Source organism: Engystomops pustulosus, chromosome 7 (genome assembly GCF_040894005.1).
Source record: "Engystomops pustulosus chromosome 7, aEngPut4.maternal, whole genome shotgun sequence".
Classification (NCBI taxonomy): domain Eukaryota; kingdom Metazoa; phylum Chordata; class Amphibia; order Anura; family Leptodactylidae; genus Engystomops; species Engystomops pustulosus.
The window spans coordinates 144,142,258-144,162,518 of NC_092417.1; the positions used below are offsets into that span (position 1 = coordinate 144,142,258).

Genomic DNA, 20,261 nt, shown 5'->3' on the forward strand with positions numbered 1-20,261 from the left:
GTGTCTAAAGAGTCACCGTCATTTCAAAAAACTTTTGATATGTTGTAGTGCAGGTAATTTTAAGCCCTTTTGCATTTGGATTAGTTACCCAAATCTTGCTCCTTCCTCTTGTATTCTGCAGCCTTCCTCCTGATATCAGTGGCTCCTTAGATAGCTGTTGCTAGGCACATTCCGTCTTCACTGAGGAGCAGACTGTGGAGGGAGAATGAGACACCCCCACTCTCCTCTCTCTGCTCTCAGCTGATTACCTCATGGCTCAGTGCTCCAGCACTCAGTCATGTGCTGCCAGGAGGACTAACTAATGTAGTAACAAAACAACTACACTTATCTCTCCCTCAGCTTCCCCTACACTTGTATATAAACAAATAATCCATACAGACACAAGATGCAGCCCTCCCCTTTCCCATCCCCTCACACTCCACAGCAGGAAATGGCAGGAGAGACTCTCCAAGTCTTCAAGCTGTCCCCTCATGTGCTGTGCTTTTGTTTTAGATAGGTAGGTAGGCAGGTACATAGATAGATAGGTAGATAGATACATAGATACATAGATAGATGATAGATAGATAGCTATGGTGTCATTGGTCAGCAGCAGGTGCTTGTGATGAGGTGACAGGAGGCAGGCCCTGTGTGATTCCTGCCCGCTGTAGATAACAACATGGACCTCCCCTACCAGCATCTGCCTGGGGATCCATCACCACACATACTTCTATCCAGCCACTCAGGTACCAAGGGATCCAGCTGCCCTCACACTGCAGCCCTGGTGGGGGCACGTTGCATTATCAGCATATTTTATGACGTGACTTTTTCGCACCAGCTCTTCAAATGAAAATTCAGAACATAAAGCTATAGTATATAGAGACAGGAAATGATAATAATGTTCAGCGCTGACCCTGTGCAGACTGCCGGTATACGTGTACTCACAGCATGCATGACATGCCCCTGCTATGTAAAATCAGCAGAAGGAATCAAGATGAAGCACAACTACAGATAATATTATATAAAAAATCTGCACAGAATTCTCCGGCTCTGAACCGGTTCTGTGCATCTGGCTGATTTACATCCTGTGTGAGCTGTGCAATATGAAATACAGAAGTGTAATATGTCCACAAACCACATCCTGTACAATGGTACGATGGTGGGGGGAGAAGGAGACAACACAGTGTGACACAACACAGGAAAGAAGACGGGAGAGATTTGCACTGTGGCATTAGTCAACGCATACACTTACAAGTATCTTTAGAAAAGAATCAAGGAGTAAGACAATCTACCCAGCGCTCAGTCTAGCACGGCTATACAATAGGCACACCCCACTGCAAAATCACATCTGCAAACACCCATATCACAGACATCTGGATCATATTGTGAGACGCGTGCACCCTGCCACACCCTCACACACAGCCTAACACTGCTACACAGCGGCACGCTGACTGTGACACGACAAGATGTCAGACAATGAGGACACACAAGGACAAGATGCTTGCGAGGAGCAGACATTCAATGAAACATTGGAGGAGACCCAAAGGTGAGGAAAAAAGACTTTGACCCCTTTGTGCCACAGCCATTGATAAGATTCATGAACTGATGCAGAGCACAGCTGCCGTCTCTTTACATCAGATGGAGCAGAGATGAATTTGTCAGTTAACTCTTAAATGAAGCCCTGCAACCACAGGATACATATTGTGATACAATGTTTACTGAACTGAATGAATAAAGCAAACTCAGCTCTGCTACATCTGTGTATGGACTTTTAGGCCTGAGGCTGATTCTGTGCCATATTTAGTGGATCTGCATCCAGACAATTATAATCTGGATGTGACGGATGTTAGATGACAGAGGAATGAGAGCAATTCCAAAAGCTCTTGATGCAAAGCGCCAACGCACAGATCCACCACAAGCACAGACTTCTGCCACTTGTTTATGGAACAGCTGTGCTCAATGTGATACTTCCATGTGGTCCTAACAAAACAAGAAACTTGTCCAAAATATTCAGCTATAATGGAAGCTCTTTTTTTTACTCATGGGAAAAGGGATGTAGTGCATTACAAAGCTATTTAATCTATATGTGATAGGAATTAATGTATAACTAGTACTGAGAAGCTTCTTTTATTATGTTCGCTATTCCATTTATTTCTTGCAGCCTTTGGATTTTAGGTATAAATAGAAAGTCACAAACTATGATAACATTCCATCAACAGGTGCTTCCAAGAATTCAGGCAGAGCTAGACGTAGGGTGCTACTATGTTCCTCAAATGTCAAAATGTGTATTAAGTGGTGAGGGTGCGTTCACACGTTGCAGTTAAAACTGCATCGCAATTAGTTTTGGGTTGGTTTTAGGTGGTATTACTTATTTTAACAAGTGAAAGACATCACATCAAGAGGTGAATGACATTTGTGGAACAGCTTTCTCCTTCAAAATCAAATTCACCCGTTCAGTTCATGTCTTTCACCTGTGAAATTGAGAAAACTGCACCTAAAACCACTTCAAAACTGATCACAAGATGAAAATCCAAGGTAGCACTGTGTCTTGTTAACCCAATGAGGGGGAGTGCAAAGTCCACAGGTTTTTTGTTAAAAACTACTGAATACAATTGTAGAGAGCTCAAAAGTTTCAGATATAATCCAAGGTGTTTATTTCAAGTGTGGTGACGTTTTGTCAAGTGCATCTGTTTCAAATTTGAAAAAGGTCTTCTTCACCAAAACGTTGCCACAGTAGAAATAAACTTCACCTTGGGTTTTATCTGAACCTCTAGAGCAGGGGTCTCAAACTCAATTTACCTGGGGGCCGTTGGAGGTAGATTCTGGGTAAGGCTGGGCCGCATCAAGTTTTCCACACAAAATGCGCTTACAAAATATCATTATTCAGATTCAAATGTCACGGCGTCTCCCAGCGCAAGGAAAGCCCCAAGCTGGGAGACGTGTTTTCTCTATGAACGGTCCTGTGCACCGAGGGGTCCCAAGCTCCTACCGCACTGAGCCCAGTCAGGGACACTCCATTCCCCCCCCCCACCCGGTACTTGCCTCCCCGTGTCCCTCCCATCGAAGAAGATGAAGTCGCCGCTCTGACCTGCACCAAGTGCGTTCAGAGCGGCGACTTCATCTTCTTCAAGTACCGGAGGGAAGGGGATTAACCGGTTACGGGCCCTTTCCTGTTTTTTCATGTCCATTTTTCACTCCCCACCTTCAAAAAACTATAACTTTTTTATTTTTACACGTAAAGAGCTGTGTGATGGATTGTTTTCTGCGTAACAAATTGCACTTCATAATGATGGTATTAAATATTCCATGCCATGTACTCGGAAGCGGGAAAAAAATTCCAAATGCAATGAAAATGCATTTGCGCCATTTTCTTGTGGGCTTGGATATTACGTCTTTCACTGAGCGCCCCAAATGACATGTCTACTTTATTTTTTGGGTCGGTACGATTAAGGGGATACCAAATTTGTATAGGTTTTATAATGTTTTCATACATTTACAAAAATTAAAACCTACTGTACAAAAATATTTTTTTTTATTTTGCCAAATTCTGGCGCTAATAACTTTTTTATACTATGGTGTACGGAGCTGTGGGTGGTGTCATTTTTTGTGAAATTTGATAATATGTTCAATGATATCATTTTTAGGACTGTACAACCTTGCCCGTGAGCCCTCTCCATGCAGCGCGACCAGGTGGGGGCCGCAAAATATTGTCCCGCGGGCCGCAGTTGGCCCGCGGGCCGCGAGTTTGAGACCCCTGCTCTAGAGTGTTGCCTGTTTCTCTACAATTTTATACATCTATCAATATACCTATATATATCTATATATATCGATCATCTATCTTATTTATTTATCTATCATCTGCAATGTGTTTATTATATGATCTACGATTGATTTCAAGAATTGAAATGTAGACATAGCTTGACTCTGGCACCTGTCAAGCTTCTCCATCCATATTTACCTCCCATTTCCCGTCCTTCCTTCAGCTACTGTGACCCTTCACTCTTTATCCTCACCTCCCACCACCTCTATGTACACAAAATTACACGGACACCAGTTTTCTCGGTGGATAAATTTTGGCCAAAGCAGGCATTTTATTAATAAACAACAAATATATAACAACATTGATTACCAATATAAATATATATTCCATATATATATTTGACCCTGTATGAACATTATCCCGCGTAGGAAGTCCTTGAAGCTACAAAACATTACTGCCAATCTGCAAACAATATCTCCCTTTACCCTTACCACTACCACAGGTTCAAAGACACTTTATCAACCCACAATTGGCTGTATATGTACACATATCATTTTCCACCACTCCCCAAGACATCACCCAGCAGGTGCCCAAATATCCATACCATAAATTGTACACCTTTACAGGATGTATGTAGAACAGGCCACCCTGTTCCCCAGTTTTCCATATCACCACCAACTCCAAGGACCTCCTAACCTGCCATAGATGTCGTGGCGTTGACGCCACCAAACTGCCATCCCCGGTTATAGAGCAGGAGGACCATCAACAAAATTGAACAAACTAAGGCTGCATTCACACTACAGTATGGGGGACGTATATGTGGCCGATATACGTCCCCCATACACTTCTATGGGCTCGCGGCGCCCTACGGGAGTGGTACGGTGCCGCACACGTGCGGCACCATACCGCTGCATAGCCCGGGAAAAGATAGGACATGTCCTATCTTTTCCCGTATTACAGCGCCGCTGCCCTACATCGCTATGGAGAGGGGCGGGGGTGAGCTGCGCTCACCTCCTCCTCCTCTCCCCGCGCTGCTGTGTGCCCACCGTGCCACGGTGCGGCGGGCTCACGGCAGTGTGAATATAGCCTAAGATAGGGAGACAGATAGTAATGTATTGGTCATGCCGCATTAGTATACTGTAATTGTGTTCATCCCTATGTGATTTAATACCATATATCTTGTTGGTAAATATTGAATGAAATCTATTGTTCATCTCTCCAAAAGACAACATTGTCTTGTGTCCCCTCTGGGGTGGGATCATTTTGTAACCAGTTTCTCACTTTGTTACAATAAAGTACTTATTTTTGGAGCTGAGCAAATTGAAGTGAGAAAACAATGTTCAAAAGTAAAAAAAATAGTGCATGGGTCTAAGGAACCTAGCAAAACAATGCACACAGAACATATTGCAGCACATGGCAGTGACAATTGTTTTATGTCTGTGGGGTATTCATTTTCTTTTTGCAAGACATGTTTTGAAGATTTTAAGATAGCTGACAATAGCCTCACCTGTGAAATATCATGAGCTTACCGTACATCTGCTTCTACACAAGAGCCACCAACAAATATCACAGAGGTGGATAACACTTTTCTGCTGACATCTACATTTTTAACATAATTTCAAAAGATCTTAAAGGAAACCTACCACCACAAATCTACCTATAAAGGTAGATCGGGTGGTAGGTGAATCAATGGGACGTGAGGATAGCCCTTTTAAGGGCTAATCCTCACGTCCCCGCACTGTTTTATAAACTTTTATTACCCTAATATGTTAATTTACTTATGCGGCTACTGGGGCGTGGAGTAGCCGCATCTGAGGTTACACGAGGCGGCTACTCCACGCCCCGGTAGCCACATTACCCCTCCTACTCACCATGTTCGGCGCGCAGCTGCTCGTAGCTGCGCGCCCTCGTCCGCCGATCCTGCCGTCTGCGCATGCGCAGAACAGCAGGCCCGCGCCTGCGCAGCCCCGGCTTCAGAGCAGTGACCGCGCAGGCGCGGGCCTGCTGTTCTGCGCATGCGCAGACGGCAGGATCGGCGGACGAGGGCGCGCAGCTACGAGCAGCTGCGCGCCGAACATGGTGAGTAGGAGGGGTAATGTGGCTACCGGGGCGTGGAGTAGCCGCCTCGTGTAACCTCAGATGCGGCTACTCCACGCCCCAGTAGCCGCATAAGTAAATTAACATATTAGGGTAATAAAAGTTTATAAAACAGTGCGGGGACGTGAGGATTAGCCCTTAAAAGGGCTATCCTCACGTCCCATTGATTCACCTACCACCCGATCTACCTTTATAGGTAGATTTGTGGTGGTAGGTGCCCTTTAAAGGAAGTGAACCCTTTCCTGCCTCCCTACGAGGTTACTCAGGATCCTATTTCTACCAGGATCCTATAATTAACACCACGTTGTTCACTGTGAGTCAGGAAAGGGTTACAGACAGTTCTTACAAGAACTAAAAGGATCAAAATACTAAATTATGATTAAAAAAATTGGGATACATTTGTGTCATTTTTTACAAATATAAAAAATTGGGTACAAAACCAAGACAAAAACCAGCTTTAACGTTAATAACTCAAACCTGGTTAAAGTAAATCTATCACCAGGATGAAGGATGGTAAACCAAGCACAAGTATGCTTGGTTTACAATCCTTCATCTAAGTAGTAGCTTCCTTTAAAAGTTCAACATTTCACCACAATAACCCAAAAGTATTTTCAACCCAGTATTTCTATTTTGTGAATACATTCATCAAAATCTAAATAACAAAAAAAAACTTCAGTGTATTCAATAGAAAATCAAAAATCTTTAATAGAAATATGGTCATGCCCTTGCTCCTACCACTAAACACTACCAATAGAATTGTGCCAGCTACATGATAATTCTCATGATATAGTCGAAGTAACTTCTGCTATGACAGTGCCAGGAATTATGCTCATGCATTGTGGCCCTATAGCCCATTGGAGATATTTGCTATAAAAAGTTATCAATTTTAATGGATTGGTGAACACATGACTGAAGGGAGGCCTAACACAAACATTTTGGATGGTATTGTGGTCGAGAACTAAGATCCTTACGGAGACTTTGCCAATTACAGCCACCTTGCAGCCGTGTGCCGACTTATAGCCATTGATGCTCCACTAGGGGATTCTGGAAAAACGGCAAATATTTTTCCCAGATGGGATAAGGAAAAAATTGCATTATCTAACATTCCAAAACCTATTATATGTTCTATTTCGTGTCTTTAGCGAGATATGGCAGACATGAAGTATCATCCAGATGAGCGCTGTTGCTTTGTGCGTGATATAACAAATACAAGAGAAGGTCAATCTGAGATTTGGTCAAAGATAACCCCATAAGAGATAGAACTATCATGATGTATACATATATAATATCAGCTGTAATGTTTCTTTGCCGGATGTCTGCACAGTTTATCTTTGTGAGATAAACTTTACTAAACTGATATCTAGAATGACGGATGTGAGTGCAATGAGAGTAATAATAGGGCTAAAATGAATGAAGAATGTAAATTACAGGAAATGTTAATTACACAATGCACTTTTCTCATAAGGAACATAGGCAGGGGACCAGTGCTGTAACTAGAAGCTGATGGGCCCCAGTGCAAAGTCTGTGCCGGGCCCCCACTATAATGTATGGCTTATACTACTAGTCTTCTCATGTGGGAAAGTGACACCTTAAGGGCCCCCTAAACCTCTTGGGCCCAGGTGCGATCACAACCTCTGCACCCCCTAAAGTTACGCCCCTGCAGGGGACTTTGCCTGCTGAATAGGTTTATGCTCTACAAGGACGCATTGAGTTACACTCCCCCAGAAACCTTTGAGAGATCCAACTCATTCAATAGTTCATACTACAACTAAATTCCCACCTCCACTGACATCAATGGGAAGAAAAATATTAAGAGAGGCACATGACACGGATAACATAAAATCCTAAATGCATTCCCGTTACTCATCAATGGACAGTGAATACTGACAGACAAATGCTGTAAGCGCTAATAATGGTATAATGAAACAGAAACATGTGACTGCAAGTTCATTCAATGTCATGCTCTGTTCCAGGTATATATAATAACCCTTAAATATAGTACAAAATTGTTATCTCCTCCATCCCCCACACAGAACTGCTTCTCACATGGCATTAAGTCTGTGCCATCATACCCATTGTAGGTAGCCACCAGTGGCGTAACTAGAAGCTGATGGGCCCCAGTGTAAAGTGTGTGCCGGGCCCCCGACTATAATGTATGGTTTATAGTAATAGCTTCTTATACGGGAAAGTGACACCATAAGGTCCCCCTAAACCTCTTGGGCCCGGGTGCGACCGCAACCTCTGCACCCCCTCAAGTTATGCCCCTGGTAGCCACACACGTGGGACAGCTATCGTTTAAGAGCCAGATATTCTTCCCCACCCCTATGGTACATAGGGTGCCCCTATCATAAAAGCACATGTTCTGAAAAGGAAAGGGTTGTAAGCCCCAGCCAGACACCTCCATTGCTTATTTTCACTGGAAACAAACAGATCAGGCGTGTAGAATTTGACGTGTCCAATCCTGGGACACCATAATATCTGTAAGATAAGCAACAGTAATCCAATGTCTATGGACACCTTTATTCTCTCATCTGTTAAAGACTCTGTATAGGGAATCAGTGAATGTGTATTTTGTGCTTAAAGGGCGATCCTGTAGTCACACCCACTGTAGCAAAGCCACACCCAATGAACATGTAACCACAACCCCTTTTCATGCAATGTTTAAAAAGTGTTTAGAACATTTGATATCTATTGTGCAAGGTAATTGTATGCAATGTGATTCTATAATAGAACGGACAGTCGTATTTTAGCAAAGAATTGTTCCCCTCAGATTTCCATATGTTCAACTTTATAATTTTACCTGTTATCCAAGGATTTCTATGGCGAGTCAAGGTGGGCATGGCCTCCTCTGGCTGAATGCAACAGTAATGTCATATGACCAGGGTGACATCATCGCAGGTTCCTTAGCCTCCCCACATATGCAAACTGTATACCAAGTATATATCTCATGAAATCACATCATATCACATGAAGCCTCTATGGAGAGAAGCAGAAGTCCATACAGGCTGCTGTGATATTGTTTGTGGTCAGATATTGTGCATAAGGAACAACATTTGCTAATATTAAGAGAATAAAGAACTTGTAGTGATGTCATCCTGGTTGACCCTGGTCAACATTAGGCCATGCCCTTCGACTCACTCTATAGATCCCTGCATACCAGGCAAGTTTATAACTTTTATGGGGTTCTGAGGTAAGCAATTTTTAGATAAAAAAGACAGATAGCTACTAGGGCTCTATATGAAAAAACATCCACACACCCCTCCAGGCACTGATATGGGATTGGTTATAATGGGGGTCGTGCAGACAGCAATGGTTGCGCCACCACCCTCCACTGTCCGGAACGCTGCAGGACACGGAATGTCACAAGAAATCACAAGTCCTGCTGCCCAGAGGGGGTCAAGGGACCCGCAGCTCTTATGGACGACAGAGAAACTTAACCAGGGGGGTATAATATGGGTGACCCTATTAGGATCTTATACTTACCCTGGTAATTTATATTTTCATTTTTATGCTAAAAAGGAGCACTGCAGTTCACAACACACAAAGTTGTTAGCAAAAACTGAAAAAGCTGAAAACTACTTTGTAGACATTTTCCACCACTTGTCTCCTGGCATTGTTCTCAGCCTACGCCTGGTCCATCAACACATTGTACGCCTTAGGGATGTATAAGTGTGATCTAATAAAATGTAAAGTAATTAGAATTTGTAATGGTAAAAGCTAATGAATTCATGAGAGGCTTCACATCCACACAAGTGTCCACAGGTATGTAAGCCAGTAGTGAGATCATACATGTGATGGGACCCTGGAAATGTGCATGCGTCCCGGGTCAGTGGATAAACTTTATTATCATAAGCGGATTGGATCAGTGCTATGTGATATATAACAGGATGAGCAGAGGAGGATAGTGTTGGATGTACAAGCCACATGCACACATCTGGAGCCTCCACCCTGCACACAATGACTTCATCCATGACCTCACTGACTCAGCTGTCGAATTAACTCGCTCAGTCAGCTTCCTTATAGACTCAGCTATGCACGCAGGCTATCATGTTCTGCTTCATGTAACCCATTCTGTACCAGAAAAGGCTTCTACACGTTTCAGTTTCAAATTACATTATTGCAAGTACAGCAGAGGGTCCGTCCCTTTTTTTTTTTACCTAGGTCTGTCCCAAAATGTATTTTGATAGTGATCAATAGCTTCCTATCAACACATAAGTACAGTATGTACAAAACAAATTTCCGCTGAGCCAATGCCCCTGCTTTAGTGTTTTTTTCCAGACCTACATTGATAATGTGATGAGAATTATTTGTGTGACCACTGCACATCTCCCAGCTTTCATAGGAGGGAAAGAGGGACAAAATATGTGGTGTGTGTAGTGTGGCGCAGAATTTTTTTAAATCCTAAGCCACACCTTTTTCTCTACCCCTCACTGCAACCCCGCACAGTTTAATTTCTCCCTTAGTGACCTCTATCTCCCCCTCACATCCCCCTTTCTTCTTCTACTCATATTGTATCCGCCCAATATTGTGCCCCCCAGAAACCACTCACATTAGAGTCCATCATATTGTGCCCTCCCAGAAGCTACCCCACTTCTTTGATCCACCGCTTATTTTGACCTCTCCAGAAACTTCTGCTCAAATTATGCCACCAGTCAGCAGCTCCCACTTATATTATATCCCCATAGCTGCTCCCCCTGATATTATATCCCTCCAGCTGACCCCCCCCCTCCCATATTGTGGTCACCTCCTTCTTCCCTTGTTGCTGCTTGATGAAAAAAATAATGCACATGGTTACTCACCTCTCCCCATTTCCCCACAGCAGCTCCTCTCTCCTTCACTGTTACTTTGTGTAATGATGAAGCCAGAAGGCAGATGATATCATCACATAGCGCCTGTCGGCTCTGCTACACACAGCAGTAGCAAAAGCATAGAGCTAAAGCACAGAGCTGATGGCTATCTGCATTATTTCTGTATTCCACTCTATCAGCATCTGGAGGATGCAACAGAGTAGATGTCCCAGGACATACCTCCACGAGAAGGTACAGAGCCGAAAACCAGGTCTTGTCCTATTGGATCTGGAACATTTGGGAGGAATGATTCATCACATATTATACTTGCAAGCATCACATATGAGGCCAATTCTTTGCGAAAGTGATCATATGGATGTATGCAATGCAACATTCCCCACTAGGGTCTAGCCTTTTCTTGTGGCCTGGAGGCAGCAGGGGCCCAGAACACTAAAGTGGCTTCCTAGTGCGGCCTTGGGCACGCTGGGGTCACGGTGCTTGGTACAGCCTGGCAAGTCTCTAGTAGGTGGTATGTGTAATAAAGTAGTGTAACTAGTAGGCTGGGGCAACCCCTAAGGTGTCTGTAGGATGAGTCCCTGGGTGATGGATGGGGAAGCCCTAGGTGGTAAGCAGCCTGTATCCAGGGATCAGATGTAGGCAACATTATGCACATCAACTTAGAGTTCTTTATTAAACAGCAGGCAATGGCCAAATGGCTAACAGCAGATTTCTAAGCTGGAAGAGTCATGGAGAGCCAGTCCAGAGGAAGATTATGCGCAGCCTGATAGTAGATGCAGGCTGGGCTGGTGCAGATTGAACTGAGTTCGGATGGTGGAGCTGCAGTTCTGGGCTTCAGTCTCCGGACTTGCCCTGTGTGCTAGGCAGTAGGCCTGAGGCACTAGAATTTCCTGGGATGAGGACACCAGCTGTGGCAGACAGACCCTGAGGTCCGGTTCTGTCTGCAGACTAAGACCTAAGAACAGACTGACTCCAAGATGGAGCCTCTCACTCTGACCATGTGCTTCCACCGAGCAGGGGTTTAAAGGAAACCTACCACTTGTAGTGGCAGGTTTCCGATGGCAATATCGGGCACCAGCTCAGGGTGAGCTGGTGCCGGAGCTTATTTTAGTTAGTGTTTTAAACCGCGGTATCGCGGTTTAAAACACTTTTTAAACGTTGTAGCCGGCGCAGGCAGGTACGCGCTCGGCGCTTACCGTGCACGCGGCTACATAGGAAGTGAATGAGAGCCGCGTGCACGGTAAGCGCCGAGCGCGTACCTGCCTGCGCCGGCTACAACGTTTAAAAAGTGTTTTAAACCGCGATACCGCGGTTTAAAACACTAACTAAAATAAGCTCCGGCACCAGCTCACCCTGAGCTGGTGCCCGATATTGCCATCGGAAACCTGCCACTACAAGTGGTAGGTTTCCTTTAAATACTCTGCTGGTCAGGTGGTAGCACCTCTCCAATTACCTTCAAGCTCGTGTAACAGAAACATCATTGGACAATTACATATCACAATGTAAACTGTTGCCTTGCCAGGCAGTAGCTACAGCTGCAATTACACAATATACTAGGTTCTAGAACCATCCTAGCGAGTGGTTCATGACTCCCCCTAAGGGCACATTCACATGGCCGTCTGCAGGGACGTACATGCGGCCGCAAATTTGTGGCCGCATGTACGTCCCCATAGACGGCAATAGCGGCGCGGCGCAGATACGGTGCCACACATGTGTGGCCACCGATCCGGGCTGCACACCGCAAAAAGATAGAGCATGCTCCGTGCGCCGCTATTCTCTATGGAGGGAGGAGGGGCCACCTCCTCCTCCTCTCCAGCACACGGCGGTATGCCTGCACGGTGGGTATACCGCGTGTGAATGGACCCTAACAGTTCCTGACCTGGAGAGGGCACTATTCGCAAGTACCGGCCTGCCTATGCATTGGCAGGGGTGTTGCATAAGACTGAAAGGTACTTCAAATGTGGTGGGGTTACTCTGGCTCCTCGATATTTTATACTATTTCATGCTCTACAATCCGTGTTAAAATCCCTCTCCAACTGAAAACAATGGGAGGCCTTAGGTCTTTTTATCACAGTAAAAAGAGCAGCACGGTGTCCTGCATAGTAAGCAGTTTTAACCCAAGATATGATTTTTCATCATGTCAAAGAGAATTCTAGATTTCCAAACACTCTAATTATGCAATATTAAAAGTTGTATTTAAAATGTGTAAGAAATTCTGTATAAGATATTATAACAAAATCTGCTGTTACAAATTTACATTTACATTTAGAGTAACCCATTTTTAATGAAAAGTGAGTCAGTAAAATATACTGTTTTTTCACGTTTGCTTTATAGGAAAGTAGTAATTTATAATACTGACTGTTCCTTGGGCTCTTTCTCACTTTCACCCATTCAATAACACCAAATTACACCTGGGCCCTCCACCTTACAGCCACTGACAAGTTTCTTTACCTCTTTCCTAAAATTATGATCATGTATCATCATTATGTATCTAAAAAATCTTATTATTCCATTGAATCATCTTTTTATACTCTTTTTATGATTGTGTGATCTATGGACTACCTGGGTGTCTACTGGAAATCATTCACAAATGTGGTAAATTCTGGTAGGACAGAGCAGGTCAGCAGTAATTTGTGAAGATGGACCCTGTGCAATATCTGTTCCAGGATTACAACTAATTTTGTATTATGCAATAACATAGTGTAGGTATAACAAAACATTCCTGAGTAACCTCTGTATTTTCAGGTGGGATTCACCTTGCCCTCTGCCCCCGTCTGGTGGATCCTGGACTGTTTCTAGGAGTCCTGTGACAATAAGAGAGGTTGATGGAGAACATATGGTTCATTCCCCAGACCTAAATCATATTGATTATAGCGTATTGCTGCCACCCTGCAGCTATGTCTAATATGACGTTATGTAATGCTGTGTTTATAAAGTTGTTTTTAAATGATTCTGTAGTCCAGAAGTTAGTAAAAAGGTTCCTCCCTGGGTCTGGTGTGGAGTCTACCTGAGCTCAGCCTGCTACCAGAAAAAGTTCCTGCTCTACTATTTTACTGCAGTTTGATTCCATTATTGGAATAAATGATTGTGAGCTGTATTCACCTCTCACCGGGGGTGTCCATAGGATAACTGCATTTACCATTGTGGGCTTCCCTTATACCATCAGCCTTGGGCTGTTACCAGTGGGGAGAGTCGCAGGGGCATTCTTACAGCCACTACTTATAGGCCGACAGGTGTGGCAATAGTAACAGCAACCAGGAGGGGCCACCGTAACCTCTATGCTAGGCCTCAAAACCAAGGCCACTCTACTCGTTGACTATAACTCCCCATTCCCTGTTAGGTCCTAGCATTCTCCCCTCATAATAGGAAGAGACACGTATGGGCCCACTAGGGCTTCTGGGCCTGGATGTAACTTCCATTCACTTTATTAGAAGCTACAGTCACTACACTGTAGCCATCTCTCTTGAACTAAACCTTCACCTTGGTTTACAGTGAATCTCTGGAGTGCTGCCTGTTACTCTACACTTATTAGTAAGAGTTTTGTGTCAGAAACCTGCTGCCTACAGACGGTCCCCTACTTAAGAACACCCAACTTACATACGACCCCTAGTTACAAAGGGACCTCTGGATGTTGGTAATTTACTGTACTTTAGCCTTAGGCTACAATGATCAGCTGTAACAGTTATCACAGGTGTCTGCAATTAAGGTTTATTGTTAATCCTGGTTCTTATGACAACCCAACATTTTTAAAATCCAAACCTACAGACCCTATCTTGTATCCGGGCACTGCCTGTATTTCTATCTTTTTACCTACACATCAGTGCTTGTTTAGATAAAGCTACTACTTTGCAGCAATGCAGTTTGTGGCTCCTTCTGTCTTCTCCCACAGAACTGTCTTCTTAGTAATTTCCTCTACTGGGCGTTATTTTGAAACAAAATTTGCCAGTCGGGGAGCCATAAACTTCCTAGTGGCAGCACTGGCCACAATTAACATGGTTAATTGACACAAACCAATGCGTTTCAAGCATACATGAATATGGTGGATTGTCTTTAATGGGTGCTGGATCAGACTTTTTTCTACTGTTGTAGTTTGTAGTCTATGTTTGGGTCGTCAAACTTTATTACACTTTTGATGAATCAGCCTCAATATGTATAAATAAGACCTCCTGTTATACATGCGCTATATAAAATGTGTATACATATTCTATGTACTATATAATATATGTTTGTATATTCACTGAATTAAAAAGAAAACAATTCCAAACATTGAGAGCTGCTTGTTACAAGAGGCTCGAAGTCTCCTAATCCAGAATGCATCATCCCCAGAGCTTGTTATGATCTCCCTGATGTTAAACTTAGTAACTTCTCTCCTAAGGCCTGTGTGGAGTTTTTGGAAGGGGCAGTTTAAGGAGATGCTGCGATTAGGGACATATGCGTCTTGTGGTGACGGACAGTGACACAAGGGCCGGCTGCAGGGGTATCTTGCCAGCTCTGCAGATCTTAGCTCTGAGGCCTTACAAGGAGAGGGCATGGAGGGGGGGCTGGGAGGAATGGCAGGTGATATAGTGGAGCAGAGGGATCCATGCATGTTTTAGGTGACGTGTAAGGCTCCAAAATATCCTTCCACACACCATCATTCACTGCTGCTAGCAATCATCCGTTTAAATGCAAAGAAATGATAAGCATTCAATTGTAAGCTCTGCTGGCACAAACTCTTAAAGAGACCACATAATCCTTCAGGAGACAGACAACACGTTGACGTCACCTAACGGATCCCAATCCAGATGGTGTGTCCGGCTTGTGAAGGGTTAATAGGGCCTGGCCATTCTTTTGCCCCAACAGATGGTAATGTTTAAAAAAGAATAAAGCAGACAGTAATATATCACTTTCTAAGAGCAGCTGTCCTGGCGGCTGGGGGTGGCGCGGTGATCCTTTATAACTCTCCAGCGCTGGCAACTTTATACATTTTTCTCACTAATGACTAAATTAATACTTAGTAAAAATAATATTTGCTTTCTGAAATTCAGTTCTGGTGGAATCATGAAATCTCTATATACTATCCTGCAACTAGCAAGTTTCAGGAACCCATAAAGGGATATTACGGTCATTTAAGGTTATCTCCTATGTACTTTGTAGGAAACAGTTTAGAGAGTAGGGGTCCCTTGTACCCCTGAATGAAGGGAGTAGCTGCTTGCATACGTGGGGCTTCTCCACTCACTTTTGTTGGACCGGCTAGTGCCTGGCTATGTCTAGTAGTCACATAGAGAGTAAATGTAAATCAGTAAATTAGCAACAAGCTACATTCAGATGGGAAAATGGGTCCCATTCCCCTGATCAGTTGGGGTATCATCATTCATCATCATTTACCCGCTATCTAACATCCATTTTCTACACATCTCTTGCGCAACTAAGTGTAATCTTTTTCTCCCTGTTGTCAGCCAATGTAGAGGAATATTGTAGTATTCGTTAATGGGATTACCCCCCCCCCCTTCCAAAACTCCCTTTTTAGACATGTCATCCAGTAACCGTGCTCTTTACTGATGATTAATTGTTAATAAGCAGATGGATGTCCTTGGTTTGGCTGGCTCATTTGCATATTTTGATTCCCATGGAGCATTGCCTAAAACACAAGTCCATGTAGTGCTGTGTCTCTCCAATGATAATCAGTAAAGCTTTGAAAAGGAAGTCTAGAAAATTGCAGCCCTCCTTTATCTCAGAAATCTCTAGTTCTGAGAAATTCGGGGGAGAAAAATCTAATTTTTTAAAAAATTCTGAACGTACAAATTTGTTTTCATAAACATATCAATTGCTGCATCAAGATGGATATGAAATTATTATAAAATGCATTAATAACTTCTAACTCGTAAAATCACAAACAAATGTATTAGGTGACATTACATGTTGCAGCCACTGGGTGGAGCACTTGTCAAGCCTTGTCACCACTGCCCAGGTACAAGCAGAGCTATTTGCCATATGACATAGAGCAGATCAGCTACTGAATATCTGCAAATACCAAATGATGGGGGGAGTGATAAAATACTGTGCGAACTGATACTGTAACCAGCACTCCAAGGGTAAAGGAGGCTGACATCCTGGACTTGTAATAGGGAACAGATGTTAACAAGAGGGGCTGTTAGGATAAACACAGGCTTCCAGCTAAGCTGATTCTGTGTCATTCAGCTGTAGATGTGTCATTGCATGGATTCTTCATCTGGCCACAGATCTAATGACTTTTTGGCAACAGTTAAATGGCATTAAAAGAATCTATGTTGTGTGGACAGTATATTTGTATGGCTTTAAATGTGGGACCTTATCCCAAATGTGGACTAATATGTTACCCCGCAAACACCTTCCACAAATCTCGTTGAGGTCTTCATTCTTTTACACTTGATTATTATTTCTTTGGACTATAAAGAAGTCATTTGATATGTTCATTCTGCCATGCCCTAAAGTCAGAGAGATATGGGTCATGATGATATAAAATGGGTCCTCATTAGCAAAGGGATGGGAGAAGGCTCTGGATGCCGTTACCAAGGTGTAAGGCCAGTGGCACATGACAGTGGTCACTCCGTGAATCACAGACTGTGCGCCAGACAGATTTCACAGAATGTCTACAGTGCAGAGATAGGGACTTCTTGCATCATAGTGATAATTTAAATTAAGCAGAGAGACGCTTCTTCTCTACAAAACAGTAGCTCTAAGGCCGAATTCACACAACCGTAAGGGGACATTTATACAGCCACAGTATATATATAGGCTGGCAATGGGAGCACAGCACTGTATGTAGCGGCACCGCACCATTCCGTTCCCGGGAAAAGATAGGACACCATGCGCGATATATCTCTCTCTATATATAGAGAAGGGAGGGAAGGACAGCAATCCAAATCCTGCACGATAGTTCATATAGTTTGGTGCTCGCAGCAGAAGATCCTGGTACATGAATCTTTACTTCAGAACATCGATGGAGGGAGCCACAGCACGCGAAAGTTTCCAAAAGTATAAAGGCTTTATTTAAGGCATAGAATACGCGACGTTTCGATTCGCAATGAAACTTTTTCAAGCATTGGCTCCCTCCATCGATATCTCTCTATATATATACACTCACCGGCCACTTTATTAGGTACACCTGTCAAACTGCTCGTTAACACTTAATTTCTAATCAGCCAATCACATGGCGGCAACTCAGTGAATTTAGGCATGTAGACATGGTCAAGACAATCTCCTGCAGTTCAAACCGAGCATCAGTATGGGGAAGAAAGGTGATTTGAGTGCCTTTGAACGTGGCATGGTTGTTGGTGCCAGAAGGGCTGGTCTGAGTATTTCAGAAACTGCTGATCTACTGGGATTTTCACGCACAACCATCTCTAGGGTTTACAGAGAATGGTCCGAAAAAGAAAAAACATCCAGTGAGCGGCAGTTCTGTGGGCGGAAATGCCTTGTTGATGCCAGAGGTCAGAGGAGAATGGGCAGACTGGTTCGAGCTGATAGAAAGGCAACAGTGACTCAAATCGCCACCCGTTACAACCAAGGTAGGCAGAAGAGCATCTCTGAACGCACAGTACGTCGAGCTTTGAGGCAGATGGGCTACAGCAGCAGAAGACCACACCGGGTGCCACTCCTTTCAGCTAAGAACAGGAAACTGAGGCTACAATTTGCACAAGCTCATCGAAATTGGACAGTAGAAGGTTGGAAAAACGTTGCTTGGTCTGATGAGTCTCGATTTCTGCTGCGACATTCGGATGGTAGGGTCAGAATTTGGCATTAACAACATGAAAGCATGGATCCATCCTGCCTTGTATCAACGGTTCAGGCTGGTGGTGGTGGTGTCATGGTGTGGGGAATATTTTTTTGGCACTCTTTGGGCCCCTTGGTACAACGCCACAGCCTACCTGAGTATTGTTGCTGACCATGTCCATCCCTTTATGACCACAATGTACCCAACATCTGATGGCTACTTTCAACAGGATAATGCGCCATGTCATAAAGCTGGAATAATCTCAGACTGGTTGAACATGACAATGAGTTCACTGTACTCAAATGGCCTCCACAGTCACCCGATCTCAATCCAATAGAGCATCTTTGGGATGTGGTGGAACGGGAGATTCACATCATGGATGTGCAGCCGACAAATCTGCGGCAACTGTGTGATGCCATCATGTCAATATGGACCAAAATCTCTGAGGAATGCTTCCAGCACCTTGTTGAATCTATGCCACGAAGAATTGAGGCAGTTCTGAAGGCAAAAGGGGGTCCAACACGTTACTAGCATGGTGTACCTAATAAAGTGGCCGGTGAGTGTATATCTCTATGGAGAGGGGCAGGGGTGAGAAGCGCTCACCCCCTCCTCATCGCCCGTGCACTGCTGTGTGCCTGCCCTGCTACGGTACGGCAGACACAAGTCACTGTAAATTCACCCTAAACTGTATTCATACTACCCATGCATAGTATAATTTCCCCCTTAGTCCCCTCCATCCTACCCTCACATTGTGTCCCCAGCTCTGTCACATTGTAGCACCCTCTTATTGTGCCCACAGCAGCTCCCCCTTTTCCCCCCATCTAATTTTACCCCCCTCTCACTGTGCCCCTACCAGGAACTCCCCCCCAGTGGCTTCCTCTCTTGTTTTGCCCCTTCCAACAGCTCCCCCTCTTATTGTGCCCCCACAGTAAAAATAATAGACACATAAACTCACCTTTCTCTGTTCCCATGCAGCAGCTCTTCTCTCCTTTGCTCCTGCTGTATGTAGCTCTAAAGCCGGCAGATAGATGACATTACCACATCGCATTTGCCGGCTCTGCTACACACAGCAGAAGCAGAGGCACTGGGGTAATGCAGGGAGCTGCCAGATCTCTGTATTATCACTGTCATCAGTTATGTCGGTGTCCAGAGGATGGATCCGGGACAGTAGGGAGGATTGATTTAGTGAATCCTGTCCTTTGCACTGTGGTCAGTCTGTGAAATACAGCTAGGGTACGTGGACCGACCACTTCCTGGTGGAGCGGCACTTCCGGGGTAAGCTTCTTACTTCATTTATTATTCTATACCCACAACATTGTTAAAAATACATATTCATGATGGGGAGGGAAGGGCGACAGGACATCACAAATTTGATTTCCTCAACAATTTGTGATATCCTGTTGTCCTTCCCTCCCCATCATGAATATGTATTTTTAACAATGTTGTGGGTATAGAATAATAAATGACATAAGAAGCCTATCTGAGTGCAACTCCACATTTTTCTATGATTTTTTTCTGTTGAGTAAACTTAGTAATTGCGGCTGGAACCACTACCTGGGAGGATAAGAGTTAACATATCAATTGTATGTAACCAATGATATGATGTGTTGTTTTTGTAAAGCAAGCTGGAAGCTGATTGGAGGGTGCCGCCACCTCACTAGCAGAGTATTAAAACCCCTTGTGGGTGGGAGCACATAGCCTGAGGGTTAAGTCAGCATTTGAGAAGCAAGTCCAGTGTGCAGCTACTGCAGAGCTGCCACCCAAACACAGTACCAGGAAGCAAAGGTGTCTCAGGCCAGCTGCCTGACACCTGTAGCCAGTCAGGAGACTAAGCCCCAGAGCAGAGATCCACTGCCTAGACTTGGATCCATCTACCTTCCCAGCCTGA

General features: G+C 44.1%; 1 protein-coding gene across 1 annotated transcript in view; it reads left to right on the forward strand.

The window, feature by feature from the left end:
* The first annotated feature begins 1,157 nt into the window (after positions 1 to 1,157).
* Positions 1,158 to 20,261, forward strand: part of LSP1 (lymphocyte specific protein 1) — a 57,903-nt gene continuing 38,799 nt past the window's right edge. The window contains exon 1 of the mRNA XM_072118096.1: positions 1,158 to 1,522. Within this exon, the coding sequence (XP_071974197.1) occupies positions 1,443 to 1,522 (80 nt within the window). The 5' untranslated portion in view covers positions 1,158 to 1,442. The remainder of the gene's footprint in view (positions 1,523 to 20,261) is intronic.